The 21436-nt window shown below is 32.6% G+C and overlaps 2 protein-coding genes across 2 annotated transcripts; one reads left to right on the forward strand and one right to left on the reverse strand.

Moving 5' to 3' along the window:
- The first annotated feature begins 199 nt into the window (after window positions 1-199).
- LOC105205865 (Vitellogenin-1) lies at window positions 200-19531 on the forward strand. The gene is made up of 17 exons (XM_039449250.1): window positions 200-270; window positions 2908-3048; window positions 3701-4383; window positions 4583-5473; window positions 5599-6646; window positions 6720-7224; window positions 7613-8688; window positions 8939-9348; window positions 9461-9742; window positions 12259-12307; window positions 12780-13471; window positions 13653-14543; window positions 14658-15696; window positions 15804-16305; window positions 17038-18134; window positions 18444-18859; window positions 18962-19531. The coding sequence occupies exons 2-17, from the start codon at window positions 2976-2978 to the stop codon at window positions 19244-19246; spliced, it is 9939 nt and encodes a 3312-aa protein (XP_039305184.1). The 5' UTR covers window positions 200-270; window positions 2908-2975; the 3' UTR covers window positions 19247-19531.
- A 375-nt stretch (window positions 19532-19906) lies between these two features.
- Window positions 19907-21337, reverse strand: LOC113002637 (spermatogenesis-associated protein 17). Its single transcript, XM_026131792.2, has 3 exons — window positions 20932-21337; window positions 20545-20834; window positions 19907-20489 (listed from the first exon to the last, which is right to left on the reverse strand). The coding sequence occupies exons 1-3, from the start codon at window positions 21049-21051 to the stop codon at window positions 20027-20029; spliced, it is 873 nt and encodes a 290-aa protein (XP_025987577.2). The 5' UTR covers window positions 21052-21337; the 3' UTR covers window positions 19907-20026.
- Between the last annotated feature and the right edge of the window lie 99 nt (window positions 21338-21436).

Consider the following 21436-nt stretch of genomic DNA (forward strand, 5'->3'; position numbering starts at 1 on the left):
ATCATATATTATTTTTATATATAGATAAAGATGTTATGTTCGAATAAAAGAGCAATAAATGTAAGAGCACGTGAATCACGAGTGTGCGCGCTAATCTCCAATTAGAGTAATCCGCGAGATGGTGCGTGTCAAGCGGTTATTGGAGCGATTCGGAGTATGATACAAGAGCAGGGCGCGAGGACGGAAAATCGGTATGTATAGTCGATCACGAGAAGCGCAAGCAAACAGGCGTATCTGTAAACTTTTCTCCGAATCTGCGTGATAATTCCCGTTCGTACTAAAATCACTTTTTATTAAACTAAATACACAACAATTATATATCTCTTACATTTTTTTTTAATCATTCTGAACGTTCTGTTTTAATGTCTCTTTGAATAACTTTATGTCTGCATGATTATCAGTTAAATAATCGTGTCTTTGTTTGTTGAAATTTATTATATTTTAATGTTCACCATTTCCTTTCTTGTTCTCTTTATATTAAATATTTATATTTAATGATTAAAAAATAAATTACACATTTTACACATTTTACATTTCTTCTGAAGTTAGAATAACGCAATATTAAAGTAAAGCAAAATATGTATTATACGTACAATACATGGTTGATTATTTTCTATAATGTATTTTTTATCGAGAACATATGAATATCCACCAAATTCATGGATACTCAGAGAAAAATGTTCTTTGGTATTTTTTTTGTATTTGATTTCATATCAAAATATTTTTTTTAAATACAGACATTTCAAAATTATAAGTAAATAATTTAAGCATAATGATGATAGTCGAATGTATATCGAAATCGATACAGATGATATTTTTGTGACTGACAAGTGCATTACTTCTGCACTATCATCATTACGTAACACCAAATAATTTTTTATCAAAAGTGCAAGGAACACTAGATATGTCTGCAGGTAATCATGACACATGTATGTTTAGAATTTTAATTATTATTATTATAAATATAAATAATTTTAAAATTGTTTATTGTTATATACATATATATAATTCTGAATATTTTGTTTATTCTCTCTCTTTTGCATTTCGAGATACGGTACCATCTCGATATGTTTGCTTTAATACAATGTTTACGAATATTTATGCTATTTTTTATATTTCGAGATTGACTTTTCAAGATATTGTCAAACTTTTTAAACTTCGGAAGTTTAATTCTCAGGACAATATACGAGTTTTAAAATTTTGGATTTTTTTTGAGACATTACATGTCCATCTGTCATTCGTAAACTAAGATAAAAGTAAAAGATAAAACTTGTGTAACAAAGAATTTTCGATTGTTATGCTTTTTCTCTTTGTCTCAGCAGTTTATTATCTAGGCTTTCAGGATGCTTTCCACTCTGGCTACACGATCATAAAAATTCCCAAGTGTACTAGAAAATCCAGAATATAAGACCTAGTAATCCCGTAGCAAAACCAGTCGCTGCTAACAGTATCACAGTTCAGTATCGCAGCATCCGCAGTTATAAAGTTACTTGTCTTGGTTGTTTTCTACCATGGAGTTGCTTGCTCCGTACGACATACAGTTTACATGCACGTTTGTAATATACATCCTAAAATAAACTGTGCTCAAAGTACAAATATTCATATCTTTCATATTCTTTGCTGTGATAAAAACTACAATTTACTCTGACTCGATGAGTTCGTAGCCAACTTTAAGTTTGTTCTCTTTCTCTTATCTACCATTCCGTGGAGATCGTAGAAGTATTATTGGTTGTGTGTCAATTAACTAGATTACGAAAAAGCTGTATATAGGACAAATGGTATGTATCTTTGAATTAAATTAGTTGTAGAGAGGAAAATAAACCTTGTTGATAAATAATAATGTTATAATAAACTGCAGAAATTTGTAGTGAATTTTTCTTTTTTTATCGTAATAGAAAATTTAAGAAGAAATGACAATTTCAGAACAACAGATACAGGTTTATTTTATTAAAGTAGTTTTATATAATTCCGTAATGTATGTAATACCTAACAAAATATATTTTTTTTTGTAACAAAATCATGTTCTAAATAAAAATAATGGATATTCTTTTTTTGAAAAGTTGACATGTAGGGAGACAAAATTTTTCTTTAATAACATACTAAGCTTCAATATTTATTATCAAATTGTAAAACGATTACTACGCAAATACTCTTCAAATATGATAAAGATGTTTTATACATACAAACATACATTCCATATATACTTACTACACATACATGCGTTCTATTATGCAAAAAATTATCAGTGACCTATGAACTTACACGTTATATCATTATTTATCGATAACAGGAATATGGTACAGATGAAAACATTTCAGCAAAATAATACAATTTCCATATAAATATTACGATATAATATAATTTTCATATAAATGTTACGGTATAAGACTTATATAAGAAATTGATAGTATAAACAACGTCATTTTAAAATTAACAGTATAATTTGTAATGTAAATTAATTCTTTTTAATTTTTACAACAAATCTTACATAAAATTTCATAACAAATCAAATTTAGGACTTTATAATACTGTATCTTCTAATTAACATTAATTTTCTTGATTACACAGTCATTTTTCTATTTGAAAGTATAATGTACTATAATTGGTCACGTTTTTGAATTTCTAAGTATGTGATAATGATGCTTAATTATTCTCAGAATTAGCAGATGTAACAAGTTCTAGTGTGTACAAGGTTAAAATAATTTACTATGTGTCACAACATGGTTGGAAACAAGTTTTGAGCTCAAGTTATAGCGTATTCGATTTGTTAACTCGACCCGGCTCCGAGTCAGTGGTCTATTCTTTTTAGCTACAAAAGAAGAGACAAATTGTGCAAAAAATGGAGCTAAAAGGAACAGACCATTGACTCAGAGTCGGGTCGAGTAAGCAAATCGAATATGCTATTAGAATTTAAATCAACAAGCATCACGGGTCAAGCTGACATAACACATTGAGCGTATATAAACCTGATCAACATGTGGAATTTCTCATTTTGTACTCAGCGTTATTCGTGTAACATCATGTGGTATCTGGCTTTTCTCTTAATCAGTAAGTAGACGTCAATATTATTAAAAACATTAATTTCTATAAAAATATATGATAACATCAGTTATCGTCTTTTAGTGCGTATGTAAAAGATCTGTTTATTGCATGGAAAAGTAATTATTGCAAAATTTGAAAATTATTCTTTTATTGCTATAATTAATGAAATTAAAAATTAACGAGATTTACTTTTTCCATAATAATTTTATGGAAAAATTTTTCATGAATAAAATTAATTATATACAAGAGGGTCATGAAATATCATATTTATTTTCTTAAAATAACTTAATAGATATCAACGCGACATAATTCTTCTGCGTACAAGTTTGTTAGCCAAACATTTCTAACAATCACCATAAAGTAATTTTAACCATTGTCGTTCGTTTCAATGCAAATTCAATGCAAACTATACCTCACCATCCTATACATATTTTATGACCGCTCTTTCCTTTCTATTAATTTATATAAAATTTAATAAACTTCAAATGATTATATTAACATAAAAATATGTGTACAAAGACAAGAATTTTCATAAAAATATTTATCTTTAAACAAGTAGCATAATAAAATTCTATACATTTCCTTGACACATGTGCACTATAAAAATTTTATTTATAAAAATACACTTAGAAAAAATAATAACTGTTTTTTTCCTTAGTTGGAGCGTACGCAGCCGATCATGCGTGGGAAACGGGAAACGAATATCACTATCTTATAGAAAGTCGGACATTGACAGTCTTAGACAAGCTATCTCAACAGTTTTCTGGGATTGTGATAAAAGGTGGTCTTACCATTCAGGTAAAATCACCGGATACGTTGCAAGCTGTGGTTTCAAAAACACAATATGCTCCCGTGCATAAAACGTTGGAAAATTGGAACGATGAGATCGCCGATCTTAAGTTTGACGAGCTTTCCATGTCAGGGAAATCCTTTGAGATCAAACTGAAGCATGGAGTGATTCGGGATGTGTTAATTGATCAGGACGTGCTTACTTGGGAAGTGAATTTAATAAAAAGTATCGTGAGTCAACTGCAGGTTGATCTACAGGGCGAGAATGTAATAGCGAGTAGTGACAATCAAATACCAGATGACAGTCAGCCTTTCGGTGTATATAAAGCCATGGAGGATTCCGTCGGTGGCAAATGTGAGGTTCTTTATAGTATTACACCAGTGCCCGAAAATTTTGACTCAATACCTTTTCCAAATCTGCGCAAGGATGGTCTTAATTTCTTTGTTACGAAAACGAAGAATTACAACAAATGCGAGCAACAAATGGCTTACCATTCTGGCATCACCGATAAAATGAATTGGAAACTGGGATCTAACGACGGAGTTCTTTCGGTAAGTTAAATGTTAACTGATAAGAGCTGTCATAATATTTAATATTTCATAAAATCTTACATAACTGGCAGCAATGCAAAGAAAGAGAATTAGTGATGTTTTCTTCGATCAAATGTTGTTACATTTCTATACATTTTGTAATTCAAATAAAAATGTCAAGATACTGAGAAAAACTCATTTTTACGATTACATATTACAGAGATCGTCTACAAGTTCCATTATCATTTCGGGGAATGTGAAACATTTTACAATTCAATCATCCTTGACAACGAGTGAGATATTCGTCAGATCTAAACTTCACGATACCTACTCTAGCGCTGTCTACGATAGTGTGAAACTAACTTTGGACAGAATGAATCAAATCTCCAACCCCATGTCAGCATCCAACAATCTCGTGTCAACCGGAAACTTAGTATACATTTACAACAATCCGTTTTCTAATCAACGTAAACTGCGTCAGCCGAGTGTCAGTCTAAATTCCATGGAGGCTCGATCATCCGAAAATTCTAACGAGGAAAATCGCAGCGACGATGATAGGAGCAACTTTTTAAGTAACTCTGGCGAGGAGCGTGAATACTTGCAATCAAAACCAACATTAAACGAGGCTCCAGAGAGTCCGTTATTGCCCTACTTCATCGGATACAAAGGCGAGAGCATCCAGAAATCCGAGGATATCACTTCAGTAGCGGCTCGTTTTATCGCTCAGATAGCATGGAATCTTGAAACTTCCCCCGTTAATGCTTTTAACTTTTCACCGTCCACAGAATACATAGAGCCATGCATAATTTTGATTAGATTAATCCGCACCATGAATGTTGAACAGATTGCCGAATTAGAGAATAAACTGTCTGATCCAATCTATCATCTACAAGGCAATAAATTACCTACTGAATATAAGAAATCATATGATAAAACTACGTGGGATATCTTTTTTAATGCTGTTGTGAGTGCCGGAACTGGGCCCGCTCTCATCAGCATAAAAAATATGATAAAGAATGGGCAATTGAAGGATATACAAGCGGCAATGATTATTTCGAAAATTCCTAAAACTGCTCTCACACCTACATCGGAATATGTCAACAAGTTCTTTGTAAGTATTCAATAAAAATCACAAGATTCTAAATCTTTCAAATTTGTCATTGTTCAAATATATATTTGTACCAGCCGTTATGAATTGTTCGTAAAGATTAATTTTCATATTTGATCTCTGTGTAGGAACTGATTACCGATGAACAAGTGACGAAACAGAGATTTTTGAATACATCTGCACCTTTGGCATTCGCAGAACTGGTCCGTTACACTCAAAGCAACAGGTCCATCCATTATCCAGTTCACAGTTTCGGCCACATGGTCTCTAAACAAGACAATGCCCTTCTTGAAACTTACATTCCATATATGGCCAATCAATTGACAGAAGCCATTAAAGACGGTGACAGTCGTCGAATTCAAACATACATTATGGCCTTGGGTAATTTCGGTCATCCGAAAGTACTCTCCGTCTTTGAACCGTATCTGGAAGGCACGTTACCGGCGTCGACGTTCCAACGTTTAATGATGGTCGTCTCGTTAAATAGACTAAGCGAAAACTTCCCGAGACTCGCCAGATCCGTTGCCTTTAAGATCTACATGAATATAATGGAGGCCTACGAATTACGTTGTGCAGCTGTCTATGTCGTAATGAAGACCAATCCGCCCCTGGTCATGTTGCAGCGAATGGCGAGATTCACTAATCAGGATCAGGATCGACACGTAAATTCTGTTATCAAGACCAATATAGATGCTCTAGCTAATTTGGAGCAACCGGAGTTTCAAGATCTTGCTGCCAAAGCTCGCATCGCTAGAGAACTGTTAAATCCTCACATTGACACTGAAAGTTACTCTCAAGGCTTTCTTTTCAAGAAGATTATACCCTCTTTAAATATGGCTGAAATAACCATTCTTCAGATCATTGGTAGCCAAGACACAACTGTACCTAAAAGTTCATATCTTAATATATATCAATCTTATGGCGGTTTCAATCTACCCCCGTCAAGAATGTCATATGAAATATCGAGCTTCAGAGCATTGTTAGATATGTGGTACGAGATGCCGTGGATGATCGAAAATGAAACCCAGAAGAAATTAATTATTGAAGAGACTATTGAGAAGCTTGGCATTAAGGGCGAAGATCCGGTACAGTTTGAAGGAAACATCTTCGTAAATACCTTATATGGTTCACAATTCTCACCCTTTGACAATAATACGATTGAAGAGACTATCAATGGTAAGTATTTTAAAATTTCTTTCAAGGGTCGTTGATTTCGATAATGTAAATAATTATTATTATTCTATTATAGCGTTTAAATGTATAATATCGTCATGGCAGAGATCGTCGAAAAATTTTACATCTGAAAATATTAATTATCTACACTATTACGACATGACGGTGGCATTCCCGACTGAAAGCGGTCTGCCGTTTATCTACACTTTAACGGTACCAAAATTATTGAGAATTAACATTGGTGGAGGTCACAAAGGATCAAAAACTGAGCATTTTAAGGAACTGACAGCGGCGGGTTATATAATGGTACATGAAAAAGTTCAAAGTAGAATAGGTTTCGTAACGCCTTTCGAGCACAGGCACTATGTTGCTGGTATCGATACCAACACACGACTCGTTACACCGCTTGGCTTAAGTATTAGTGTAAATACAACGGAAGAAAACAAGAAATTTAAGCTAACATTACAACCAAGCAAATATATTCGATATGGCACTGGACACTCGACAGTTCATTTCAGCGTTGTTCCTTATACCGCAAGAAACAACATTCTGGACTTGGAACATGATTTCAGCAAACAAGAGTAAGTAATTTTTTTTATAAGTAAGTTAAGTTAATATGCTTATACATAAATTAATTTAGTTAAAATTTACGTAATTAAAAATTTCATTAAAAGTTAAATCAGCTTAAATTGACTCAAATTAAAATAAAATTTAAATAAAAACAAAAAACCTTTTATTTAGTTAAAATAATATATAATATTATAATTTTTATAATTGCTTTATTTTAAATTATAAGTATTAAAAATAATTGCAACACAAAACATTTTATTATTTTAAATTAAAAATTAATTAATTTAAAAATAACTGATTGTGAGTTAAGGTTTAATTTAATTAATAACTTAATAAATTTTTAACTTTGCTACTTACTTTTAACTTTTTAAATAGCTACTTTTTACGTATGCTTTTCAGTAATGATACGCTCCTGGTGCACACGAAAGAACCGCATGAAATACACTTTTACATAAGTAATTGGATGTTTGTGGCAAAAAGTGATCTTATTGACAGCAAAGCGTCGGAGAAACAGGGAATGGAAGCTATTAAAGAGACTGTTAATCTATTTTGTAATAGTCGAGGTGCCTATTACAGGAGATTCGACGGGCTTATGTATTTTGGAGAAGTTAGAATAAGAGCAAGTTATGATTTTGCGAAGCTGGACAGTGACAGTTCTGAAGCAACAATTCCTACAATAGTTAACAAAGAGCCTGATAGCGAGGAAAGAAAAAAACAATTTCTAAAGGAAGTCGGCAAAAATATGAATTCTGCTTATGGCCATGTTTTTGACATGAGTATTGATCAAGGATTTGATGTACAAGTTTTCACCCTCGCTTACTCGTATAGCCAAATAGATCATAAGTCACAGGCTCTTTTCTATTGGAATGTCCAATCAGTAGATGACCCAAAAATTTACGCCGAATTGGGCGCAATTGGATACGTGAAATCAAAGAGCATTAGTCTAAATCCTGAGAAAGCGCTCGAGCAGATACCGAATGATGAATTTAAAGCTGAGATTCGATTAGGAAATAATTTTAATGAAGAAATGATCAAACTCGAGGGAAATTGGACTCGCACTGATGATGTTAAGGACATGGCAATGAAATCGGAAATAGTTAAGAAGTGTCGACAAGACATGAAACAAGGCAATATTTTGCTGCCAGCTTGTCAGAAAGCTAACAAGTTAATCAATCAAAAAGATCTTCTGATGATGTCGATAGATACAACCTCAGATATATTATATGCGAGTGCTAACAGAGGTATTCTTTGGATCCAGTCATTGATTTCCGAAAATTATGTAGAGACAATGAACTTGAGAAGCTCTAGCAAGAATACTATCGACATGGAGATAAAAATGCTGCCCGATAACGATGACGCGAAGATCTCCTTGCGCACTTCACAAGCGGACGTTTCGTTCTCTCTAAAAGACATTATTGGGAACGATTCTAATGTCTCAATGAAAGACACTTTCAAAGAACAGTTGGATGATGAATGTAAGTAACAAAATTTTGTAAAAAATAGTGTTTAATAATCACATCCACCGAAATGCTATTGAAAACAAGATAACGTTCATGGATAACTAAGCATTATTTTATAATCATAATCATATTCGACCTTTTAATGTTTTCTCAATTATTATTGTCGATCATAAGATTAAATAAAATGCTGTTGTAAAAAATATTATATAAATTATTATTTATATAGTATATATAACATTAGAATAAACGTAAAAATTGTTTGCAGCTGTGTGCGTTCTCGACAAAACTCATGCTGTTACTTTTGACGGGAAGGTTTATCCATTGAAATTAGGGAAATGTTGGCACGTGATGATGACCATTTATCCACAGCGGGACCCCAATAATTTCGAAAAAACTTTAAGTATACCATCTGATATGAGAGCAATTGTAATGGCTCAAGAAATGGACGACGGCAGCAAACAGATCAAAATGATCTTGGGTGATCAAGAAGTTCACCTGCAGAAATCGGGTGATTGTCTTGAAGCTTCTGTTGATGGCGAAACGGCTAACTTCTCGGATCATAAGAGCCATCAAGAAAAGGACTTTGAAATCTATGGATCGAATGAAACAATCACAGTCTTTTCGCCGACGTATGAAATTACTGTCGAGTATGATGGAGAACATATTCTACTAATGGTAAGTAAAGAAGGAAAGTAAGTTATGCGTAATATAAAATAAACTACGTATGTTTTAACTGTGGAATACATTAAGTTCACACACAAATTTAATTAAATGTTTCTGTTGTTAGATATCCGATAACTATCTCAATGCCGTACGCGGTCTGTGCGGCAACTACGACACGCAGCCCAACAATGATTTTATTATTCCTGAGAACTGCATCTTGACGAAGGCTGAAGAATTTGCCGCTACCTACGCTATGACCCAAGAAAGTTGCCAAGGACCTGCTCCGGAAAACAAACGAAAAGCCGAGCAATCCACGTGTATGTCGAGATCGTATCGTCCGAGCGATGTCATCAGTGACAGAGAAGCGGGACGATCTTCGACCAAGAACCGAGGATGGGGCTATCATTAAGATAACCGATACGTTCAAAATACATAATAATCGGATTATTTGATTATCAGAGTTTCTATGAAAGCCTATGAAATAGAAGTCAAAAATATCTTTTTCTTACAAAAAGTTATTACAATATATCCTGCAATTCAAGCTCAGAATGTGTAAGACATATAATAATTTTTATTTTATCTAAACATCATTAAATGTAATTGATACACAAATGTTACGGTTCCCATGAAATTTTATGAAAAATTATTAAAGTGTAAAACTGCCTCAATTGCTATCTATAAATTGAAATGTTAAAATATAAAAAGATAATGCAAAGATGTTACAATTAAGCGAATAAGTCTGCATGATTAATTTTAATTTAATATGAAATTTTATAAAGTTGAATGTTAGTGCATGAAAGAAATGATTTTACTGAATATAGATATGAAAATAATTATGTTAGACCGTTAAAAAAAATAATTATGAACATTAAAGCTTACAGTTTTACAGAGTACATTATTCTATTGTAAAGTTCTAATTTAATTTATCAATACATTTTTATAATATAAATTGTACTATAGTATTATAATATACAAAATTATAACATGATGGTGTAATATAAAATATTTTATACTGGAGCATAATAAAAAACGATTTTTATCACATTTTGGATTCACTACACCTTTGAACTTAAAATATTTTACAAAAAAACTTGTAAAGCTTCGTAAACCTCATCTTTTTACTGCACTTAAAATTTAACTTTTTGCTACTTTTTGTCACGCTTGGGTCTCACACATCAAGCAATAATTACTTACTCTTTCCATTAAAGCCAAAAACAGATGAAAAATTTGATTATTGCAAATTTGTTAAGCACTTTCTAAAGATTTCTTGTATAAAAGTTTTCATCTTAAACATTCAAAAGTCACACGATTAGATGCATGTAAATTTTTTCCTTGAACAATTTGACCCATGTGTATCATACTAGATTGAATTAAAATATATTTTATACCAGTAATTTCGTTAGAACGGTGGACATTAAATTTTTATTTCAATTTCTCGAACAGAACACTGTTTGTAAACTGAGATAAAACTGAGACAAAGGCTGTATTACAAACAGAGATTTTATTATCATATCTTTCCTTTGTCTCAGCTGTTTATTATTCCGACTATCAAAATGTTTTGCACTATGGCTACATGGTTATTACTTAATGAGTTTGTTGCCGTCTTCGTGTCCATTTCTTGTTATATCCAACACGCCATGACAATACTGTACAACACTCATTGTCAATTCTACAAACGGAAGTCGTGAATAGGATAAACGGAATATAGCTACGAATACACGAATAGTGGTAAAAGAGAAAATGGACTTCTTTAACGTATATGTACATATATTGTATATAAGTATGTACATAAATTTTCTTTGTATGTTGTAATAGGAAATTTAAGAAATTAAGTGATAATTTAAGAATAATATAGTTAAAGTTCCATTTTATTGGTAGATTTATATCACTCCATTACTCATGTAACCGTTTTTACTAAAATATTCTATTAATAAGATCTCGTTCTTAATATGAGTAATGGAAGCGGGAGAAAGAGAGAGAGAGAGAGAGAGAGAAAATTTCTCATTTTCTTATTATTTTAAAAGTTGATAAAATGTAGCTAGATGACACTATAAAATTATTTAAAAATCATGTAAAATAACAACGATATTATGCAAATGTTCTTCAAATATGATAAAAGCATTCAATATTTACAAAAAATTATTAAACTTTTTATTGGACTATTCACTATCTTATTACTGCTTATCTAAATAACGGATGTACAACATTGTAAAAAAAAATTACAATTTCCATATTGAAACACAAAAGATTTACATGAGAAATCAATAATACATATGAACATTTACTTATGTCTTGAAATTAACAATATAATTTATAATACGGATTAGTACTCCTTTTTAATTTTTATCACGAATCTCTTGTAAAATTATACGTAGTTTAGTATTTATTTGTACTAACTACCCAGGTAGCAAATGTCGTCAAAGACGTTATTTTGACGTCAAAATAACGACAAATTACGTCATCTTGCTACTTGGGTAGTATCAACAGTGTCTCTTGATTAATTCTTAATTACACGATGATAATCATGGTAAATTTTAATTAGATCTAATAGGATGTACGTAGTATTTATTCATAAATGCAGACATTAATTAAGTAATTGGCAAAATAAATCATATTTTCGGCGAAGTTATTGTTCTATTTAAAAGTTTAATATGTGTATCAAGATCTTCTCTCCAATTTTCGAAGTACTGCTATCATGGCGAATTATTCCAATCACACTCGATTGTACTACGGATGTACCAAGTGCAATTCTAGTGTGTACAAGGTTAAACTAATTTTTCATATGCGATAGAACATGTCGGAGAACATGTAGTTCAAGTTGAAATCTAAATCAATGAACATCGCGTTGCGTGTCAAGCTAACATGACACACCGAGTGTATATAAGTCCGATTAAAGAGACAGAACTCTCACTTCGTATTTAGCACAATTCGCGTAACATCATGTGGTTGTATCTGACTTTTCTCTTAATCAGTAAGTACATGTCAATATTATGTATACACAACATCAATTTCAAAACGAAAATTATACAAAAGTCATTTCTCATCATCGTTTAGTAATAAAATAGAAATAAAATAATAATAAAAGATTCTCTTATTGCGTGATAAAATAATTATTGTGAAATTTAAAACATCCATTAAACATATTATTTTTCTTTTTTAATATTATCATTTATCTTAATTATAAATTATGAAAATTTATTTTCTCTATAATAATCACACCAACTTTTTATTGCTAAAATTAATAATGTATTAATATATACAAAATAGGCATGATGAAATTAAGATAATGTGTGTATAAAAAAATAAAAATAAATTTTTGTCGAAATAGTATTTAAAGAAATAGTAATATAATCAAATTCTGTATGTGTATTTTTATCTCTGCTTCGTACATGTTTTAATAAAACACAATTATAAAAAAATAACATCGCTTTCTTTCATTTTAGTTGGAGTGGCCATAGCCGATCACAATTATGCCTGGGAAACTGGAAACGAATATCACTATCTTATAGAAAGCCGAACATTGACAGCCTTAAATAAGCTAGCTCAACAGTTTTCTGGGATTGTGATAAAGGCTAATCTCACCATTCAGGTCAAATCATCGGACACGCTACACGCTGCGGTGTCTAAGACACAATATGCTCCTGTGCTCAAAGTATTGCCGGAAGGTTGGGCTCATGAAATCACTGACGTTAAATTTGACGAGCTTTCCATGTCGGGAAAGTCCTTCGAGATCAAACTCAAGCGTGGAGTGATTCAGGATGTATTGGTTGATCAGGATGTGCCTACTTGGGAGGTGAATTTAATAAAAAGTATCGTGAGTCAACTGCAGATTGACTTACAGGGAGAGAATGCAATAACGAGTGAGGACAATCGGATGCCGGACGATAATCAACCCTTCGGTTCGTTTAAAGTCATGGAGGACTCTGTCGGCGGCAAATGCGAGGTTCTTTATCGTATTCGGCCAACGCCCGGAAATGATAGCTCAATACCCTTTCCAAATCTTCGAAAGGATGGTCATCATTTCTCTATTACAAAAACGAAGAATTACATCAAGTGCGAACAACGTATGGCTTATCATTCTGGTATCACTGGTAAAATGAATTGGAGACTGGGATGTAGTAATGGACTTCTTTCAGTAAGTTTGATTCTGTCTATTAAGAGTTGTCATAATATTCTAGCTCATAAAACTTGATCACTAATTGTAAGGGCAATTTGTAAAAAAAGTGATTTAGCTCTGAATTCGAATCTTCAAATATAAAAATACACACAATGTTGAGAAAGTAAAATTTATTTTTACGATAGTATATTTGTTACAGAGATCATCTACAAGTTCGATTAGCATCTCGGGTCAAGTGAAACGTTTTACTATTCAAACATCCTACACGATGAGTGAGATAATTGTCAAATCTAAAATTAATGATACATACTCTGGCGCTGTCTACAGTAGTGTGAACCTAACTTTGGACAGAATAGGTCAAATTTCCAATCCCTTGCCAGCGTCCAAAAATATCGTGACAACCAGAAACTTAGTGTACACTTACAACAATCCATTCTCTAACCAGCGTCGTTCAAATCTCAGTAAGCAACTAAGTTCCTTGTTAAGTCGAGCCCCCAAAAGCTCTAACAGTTCTAGCGAGGAAAGCAGTAGCGACGATGGAAGCAGCTCGAGTAACAGCGAGGAGCGCGATTACTTGCAACCTAGACCAACATTAGACGAAGCCCCGGAGAGTCCGTTTTTGCCCTATTTTATTGGATACAAAGGCAAGAGTATTCAAAAATCGGAGGAAAATTACGCTTCAGTAGCGGCCCGCCTGATCGGCCAAATAACTGGGGACATTGAGTATTTTCCCGTTAATGTTTTAAACCAACCGTCCATCGAGATCTTAGAGCCATCTATAAATCTGATTAAATTGATCCGCACCATGAATGTTAAACAGATCGCTGAGGTAGAGAACAAGCTGCCAGAATTGTTCCGCCAGGACGAGCGCAACAAACTTATTAATAAAGATGATCAGAAATTATATGACAAAACCGCGTGGGACGTCTTTTGTAACGCTGTCGCGAATGCAGGAACTGGACCCGCTCTCATCAGCATTAAAAATTGGATAAAGAATGGAAAGCTCAAAGGCACACAAGCAGCAAATATTATTTCGAAAATTCCCAAAGTTGCGCGTATACCTACGACGGAATATGTCAGAGCATTCTTTGTAAGTATTCATTAAAACAAATTTTTAATTCTTCAAGTCTATTATTATTCAAGCACTTATACTGATAGTTACAAATTACGTAAAGATTAATTTTAATATTCGATCTCTGTGTAGGAACTGATAACCGATGAACAAGTAACGAAACAGAAATTTTTGAACATATCCGCACCTTTGGCATTCGCCGAATTGGTACGTTATACACAAAGCAACAAGTCATCTACATACTATCCGGTCTACAGTTTTGGCCGTATGATCTCTAGACATGACAATGCGTTTGTTGAAACTTACATTCCGTATATGGCCAATCAATTGAAAGAAGCTATCGAGGATGGCGACAGTCGACGAATTCAAACATACATTATGGCATTGGGTAATTTCGGTAATGCAAAAATACTGTCCGTCTTTGAACCGTATCTAGAAGGCGCAATACCGACATCGAAATTCCAACGTACAATGATGGTCGTCTCGTTAATCAAATTGAGCGAAAACTTCCCGAGAATAGCAAGATCCGTTGCTTTCAAAATCTATATGAATACAGTGGAGGCCTACGAATTACGTTGCGCAGCTGTCTATGTTATAATGAGGACCAATCCACCCTTGGCCATGTTGCAGCGAATGGCGAGGTTCACTAATCAAGATCAAGATCGTAATGTGAATTCCGTCGTCAAGACCAACATAGAGGCTCTCGCTAACTTGAAGCAACCGGAATTGCAAGATCTCGCCAACAAGGCGCGTATCGCTAAGGAGCTATTAAATCCTCAGATTGACATTGACAATTACTCTCAAGGCATGTTTGAGGAGAGTAGTACCCCCTCTCTAAATTTGGTTCAAATAGCCATCGTTCAGATGATTGTTAGCAAAGTCTCTAATATACCTAAAAGTGCATATCTTGATTTGCTACAATCTTACGGTGGCTTCAATCTACCCACAGCAAGAATATCATATGAAATGTCGAGCATCATAGATTTGATAGATATGTTGTTCAGAAACCAAAGTAAAGCCCCGAAGAAATTGTTTATTGAACAGACTATTGAAAAGCTTGGCATTGAGGCCGAAGATCCGATACAGCTTGAAGGAAACTTCTTCGTGGACTCTTTATTTGGTTCACAATTCTATCCCATCGACAATCATACGATTGAAGAGATCACCAATAGTATGTATTCTAAAATTTATTTTAAGGATTGATTTCAATAATTTAAATAATTATTTTTATTACTGTCATTGTTGTTATTATTATTATTGCTATTATTACTATTCCAGTGGTGATAACGTATGTCACGTCATTATCAAAGCTACCAACACAGAGATACAAATCCAATAATACAAATTACTTAAATTACTACGACATGACGCTGGCATTTCCTACTGAAAGTGGTCTGCCGTTTATCTATACTTTAACAGTACCAAGATTAATGAGAATTAGTAATGGGGGCTCTCACAAAGCTGTAGAGTCAAAAACTGCACAATTTCAGGAAACAGTGGCGGGCCATGTAATGTCGAATGAAAAAATTCAAAGTAGAGTTGGTTTTGTAACGCCCTTCGAACACAGGCACTACATCGCAGGAATCGATGTCAATGTGCAATTCTTCGTACCAGCTGGTTTAAGTGTTTCATGCAAAGATAATAAGATACGTTCTATAAAAATACAACCACACGAATATTATCGATATGGTACTAAGAATATGGCGACTCATGTAAGTGTTGTTCCCTATATCTCAAGAGACGACATTCTGAACTTTAAATCTGTTGGCATTGAAGCTCAGTAAGTTAGTCTTTCTTTTTAAATTAAATTAAGTTAAAATTAATTTAGTTCCTTTAAAAGTTATATAAGAAAACTTAATTAAATTATCAAAAATTAAAATAAAATTATTTTCAAATTATTATTTATTTTAATTAAAATAATTATAATTAATTATAATTTTTTATTATTATTTGACTTTCAACAATTACAAAAAAATATTGCTATTACAAAAAATTGCAATATAGTATACGCTATAAATTTAATAATTGATTTAAATTAAATTTGTATGAAATATTGAAATATAATTTCTTAAAAAAATGTAAATTTTTCTTTAATAATTATTAATAACAATAATATAAAAATAAATATAATGATAAAAAATTCATGTCAGATAATTATAAAGTTTTAATATAATAAAAGTATCGTTTCAAAATTTTTGTCGCCCACGTTATCTTTTAAATCAACGCAGTCGCTAGTAAAATCTTTGTTTCTTTTTATTCATAGTAACTAAATCATAACGATAATTGAGTACAAAAGTCTATTGTTTAATGTTTGAGATTTTATAGAAAAATATATTGGTACTTTTTAGAAATAAATAAATTTTGATTTAAAAAATCTTAATGTTTTTAAAGATTAATTAACAAAATTAACTAATATAAAAATAACTAAGTTAAATTATAAGTTATTAATTTTTTAACTCTATTACTTAATCCCTAACTTTTTAACTAATTACTTTTCCTCATTGCTTTTTAGTAATGACACACGTATAGTGCATACAAAGGAACCACATGGAATAGAATTCTCGATGGGTGAGGCTGTGATTTCAGCAAGAAGTGATCATATTGACAGTAACACGTCGAAGAAAACGGGATTTGAAGCTTTAGGCGTGATTTGTAATCTATTGAAATATCCCGGCGCTCATTACAGAAGAATCAATGCAATCGTTCATCTTTCACCAGCTGAAGTAAACATAACTAGTGATTTTGTAACAGTAAACGACAGTGCAGAAGCAACAATTCCTGCAACAATTGACCACCGACCACAGAGCGAGACAAGAAGAAAACAATTTCTGATGGAAATTGGAAAAAATATAACTTTTGCTTATGTTCACGTTTTCGACATCAGTGTTTCTGTTGGGCAGGCTATTTATGTTTTCACCCTTGCTTCCGCATACAATCCTATAGGCGAACAGACTTATATCCGTTCCTATTCGAATGTCCAATCGTCAGACAACGGAAAAGTCTTGATGGAGGTTTGCGCTGATATATATATGAAGCATTTCTATAAATACATAACAAAAAGCCTTCCTGTAATCTTTGAACAAATAATCGAGGGGGTACCGCCTTATGAATTGGAAGCTGATTTGCGCCTTGGAAGCTGTACGAACGGACAGATGATTAGAATCATAGGAAATTGGTCTCGCACTGATGAAGTCAAAGAGATGTTCAAGAAATCTGAAGTAGTCAAGAAGTGTCTGCAAGACATAAAACAAGACAACATATGGGTACCAACTTGTCTGGCAGCCAGCAAATTAATTAATCATAAAGATCTTCTAACGATATCAATGGAGACGGACTCGGATTATTTCTATGGGATTGCCAACCAAGTTATCCTTATGATCAAAATGTCTCTTTCCAAACAAAATCCACAGAGGCCAACAAAACATACAGATACAAGACTCGCTAACAAGAACACTATCCATATGGAGATAAAAATGCCGCCCGATAACAATGATGCGAAGATTTCTTTGAGCACTTCAGAAATAGACGTAAAGTTCTCTCTGTCAGACGTTGTCGGAAACGATTCTAATATCTCACTAAAAAAATCTCTCGATGGAGACGTAAGTGGATGTAAGTTTCAGAATTTCGTTTGGAAATTCTATTTGAATATTATTTGTTAGTAAATAAATAAATAATAATTAAATAAAATAGAATTTAATGCACTTTAATAGCATTTTCGCCGTTATGAAGACAAGGCAATGTTTGATTTATGAATAACTGAGAATTCCGTATTATTTTATAGTCGCAATCATATTCGTTCTTTTAATATTTTCTCGGTTACCACTGATGATCATAATATTGGATAAAATTTCGAATACTAAATAAATTATTTTTTATATAATATATAATAACATAATAAATATGGGAAATTTTTTGCAGCTGCGTGCATTCTCGACAAAACTCGCGTTGTTACTTTTGACGGCGAGGTATATCCTTTGAAATTAGGAAAATGTTGGCACGTGATGATGACTACTTATCCAAAACGGGATCCGTATAATCCCGGAAAAAGTTTAAATATTCCATCCGATATGAGAGCAATAATAATGGTCCGAGAAATAGAAGACGGCAGCAAACAAATTTGGATGCTCTTTGGTGATCAGGAAGTTTATGTGCAGAAATCGGGTGATCATTTCGAAGTTATACTTAACGGCTTAAAGGTTTTCCCGCTTAATCCCCCGGAGAAAGTCTACCGAGATCAGAACTTCGAAATCTCTCAAAGCGGTCAAACGATCGACGTTTTCGCAATAATGTATGGTATCAATCTTCAACGTTTTAATGAAAATATCCTATTACAGGTAAGTAGGGAAAAAAAGAAAATATGCTAGCTTAAAATAGCTTGCATATAGTATAATCGCACATAGAGTACACTGAATTTAATAAAACGTTTTTGTTGTTAGTCAAGCTACAAATATTACAATGCTGTACGCGGTCTTTGCGGCAACTACGACACGCGATCCAACAACGATTTCATCAGTCCCAAGAATTGTATTTTAACAAAGCCGGAAGAATTTGCCGCCACATACGCCTTGACTCAGGATAACTGTCAAGGACCCGCTTTGCAGAATAAACGAAAGGCTGAACAATCTACATGCATTTCGAGGTCTTACCGTCCGAACGATGTCATTAGTGACAGAGAAGCGGGACGATCTCCGAACAAGAACAGAAGATGGAGCCATCATTAAGACATTTAGAGAAAGCATAGATTGTTTTATTATCAGAGCTTACAAGAGTTGGAATAAACCTGTGGAATAAAAGTTAAAGGTATCGTTTTATTACGTAACAAAGAGATTTTTCTTCAATTCAAGTGCGAAATAATATAACGTTTGGGGAAAACTGTTTCCAAGTCAAAAACTTTCAATCTTGTTATATTATTAGCTTCCTTATTTAATATTTATCTATTTTTTGATAAATAGGTGTTTACTAAATTTTAATTACATGTGAATAATAATAAAGTTGTACGTTGTCAATGATGTCTTTAACAATTTTTTTAATTTCATATATACGACGTGTGATTAAGTAGATTATAAATTAAAGAACGATAAATTATCCATATTTAAATTTTAGTTAAAATCAAAATTAAAATTTTGCACAATAAATATTTTTATTTAAACTTAAACTTTTCTTACTTGTCTGAATATAAAATTCTAAGTTAAGATTGTATTTTATGTATTGGACACTTTAAGCAAAGTTGATTCAATTGACAATCCATTTTGTTAATAGCTTCATATAATCTGTTCGGTTGCATGTATGTAAGATTTGGATGAAAACACCTTTCAAGATATTTATTCTTTTGTCGATGGCCTGAATCTTTACTTTTTATCATAGTTCTACTTTCCTGTTTCAAATGCTGATCTACAAAGCATATGGAAAAAAAGATATTTTCATAAAATTGTAAGACAATAGGGTATGCTTGATTTATAAAGTGAGATCTTTTTGTAATAAAAATTATTTGATTTAATTTATTAATTAAACGTACTTCTGAAAACGGTTACGTTATCAGCAAGTAAACTTTTCTCAAACTCGCGAATCTCATTCTCGCATTTCTCAAAATAAGTGCCGTGAAAGATTAAAGAAGGTTTACGATTAATTTGATAGTCTCTACAAACAGCTCCTGCTTTCGAAATATATTGATCATATTCGAGACACTTTAACATTTCTTCAATGAATATGAATCGAGTTTTGTCAATTCTTGTAATGACACCGGGACGACACTTTGTTCTCAACAGATGATGCAGCTTTAGGAACATAACGTATAAGCAATGTTTAAGCATTAAATTATATAACAAAAGATGAGATGTACACGTGCAATTGCAAAGATCCAATGTTAACAGTTTATTGTTCACCTTGAACAAAATAAATAAAATCCAGAGCATCGCTTCTTGTTCAGTCACACTTTCCACATGCTCGAGTTCTCCTTGTCTAAATCTACAAAAATATTGTTGCTAACATTGCGCACGATATGGTATATGCAAGAACATACTTCTTCATATTCTCTAAAGTTTCACTGTTCTTCGTATAAACGTTCCTTAACCATCGTTGCAACTGTAAAAAGTTTATCCGTGTTTTTCTAGACCAATAGCCTCTCCAAACGGCTTGGATTCTCGTTGCCATGTCATTGTAATACTGTTGCCACATCTGGTGAACACGTTCAACTAAATACTGATTAACAAACATTCTGGCTTGATAACCGCGCCAATGACGTTGTAGAATCGTCGCGTTTTCGTGAAGTTTACGAAGATGATTGCGGGTAATGACACCGCGGAACCAAGCCTGGTAGTTTAATCATATATGTTCGATATAAAAATGTATTGTACAAATGTATATCTATTAATATATATATATCACGTTCTGCGGGATTATGACTAACTTGAATCTTACGAGCCGCGATAAAATGTTGGAGTCTTGATGATTCAGCCATCTCGTGTTTAATTTTAATTGCATTCTGTAGTTCAGTGGGATTAACCATAAATCTTAACAGCGATGCCATTCTTTTACTATATTCAATTACTTAGGAATCGTCTTATTTGATAAATGTTATAAATCTGAGATCATAATTTCATATTTGTAGGTATGTATGTACAATATATTTCTTCTCTTAAAAAAGATATGAGATCGATACTCGCATTTAGTTGTGTATCTTTTTCCATCGTACATTACTTCGTATTGTAAACGACTGTCATCATGTGTTTTGACAGGTCGATTAATAATGTATACGTTTTTTAATAAGAATTAACAGACAAAAAAACTATTTTGTCAATTTTTTGAGCAATTTGCTTTCTCTAAAAAAGCAAAATTATCATAAAATTATTCACCATAATATATCTTTGCATTATGCAAAAGTATAAAAAAATTTATAGATTTACTCGTTTTTG

Source organism: Solenopsis invicta, chromosome 5 (assembly GCF_016802725.1).
Source record: "Solenopsis invicta isolate M01_SB chromosome 5, UNIL_Sinv_3.0, whole genome shotgun sequence".
In the NCBI taxonomy this organism is placed as follows: Eukaryota; Metazoa; Arthropoda; class Insecta; order Hymenoptera; family Formicidae; genus Solenopsis; species Solenopsis invicta.

Excerpts from the sequence above, each read along its gene's own strand:
- LOC105205865 (XM_039449250.1), top strand. The coding sequence starts at position 2,976 with ATGTGGAATTTCTCATTTTGTACTCAGCGTTATTCGTGTAACATCATG. Across the intron at positions 12,308-12,779 it reads TCTGACTTTTCTCTTAATCA|TTGGAGTGGCCATAGCCGAT; the intron begins GTAAGTACATGT and ends CTTTCATTTTAG. Across the intron at positions 13,472-13,652 it reads GTAGTAATGGACTTCTTTCA|AGATCATCTACAAGTTCGAT; the intron begins GTAAGTTTGATT and ends TATTTGTTACAG.
- LOC113002637 (XM_026131792.2), bottom strand. The coding sequence starts at position 21,051 with ATGGCATCGCTGTTAAGATTTATGGTTAATCCCACTGAACTACAGAAT. Across the intron at positions 20,835-20,931 it reads TCGCGGCTCGTAAGATTCAA|GCTTGGTTCCGCGGTGTCAT; the intron begins GTTAGTCATAAT and ends TTAAACTACCAG. Across the intron at positions 20,490-20,544 it reads ACTTTAGAGAATATGAAGAA|ATTTAGACAAGGAGAACTCG; the intron begins GTATGTTCTTGC and ends ATATTTTTGTAG.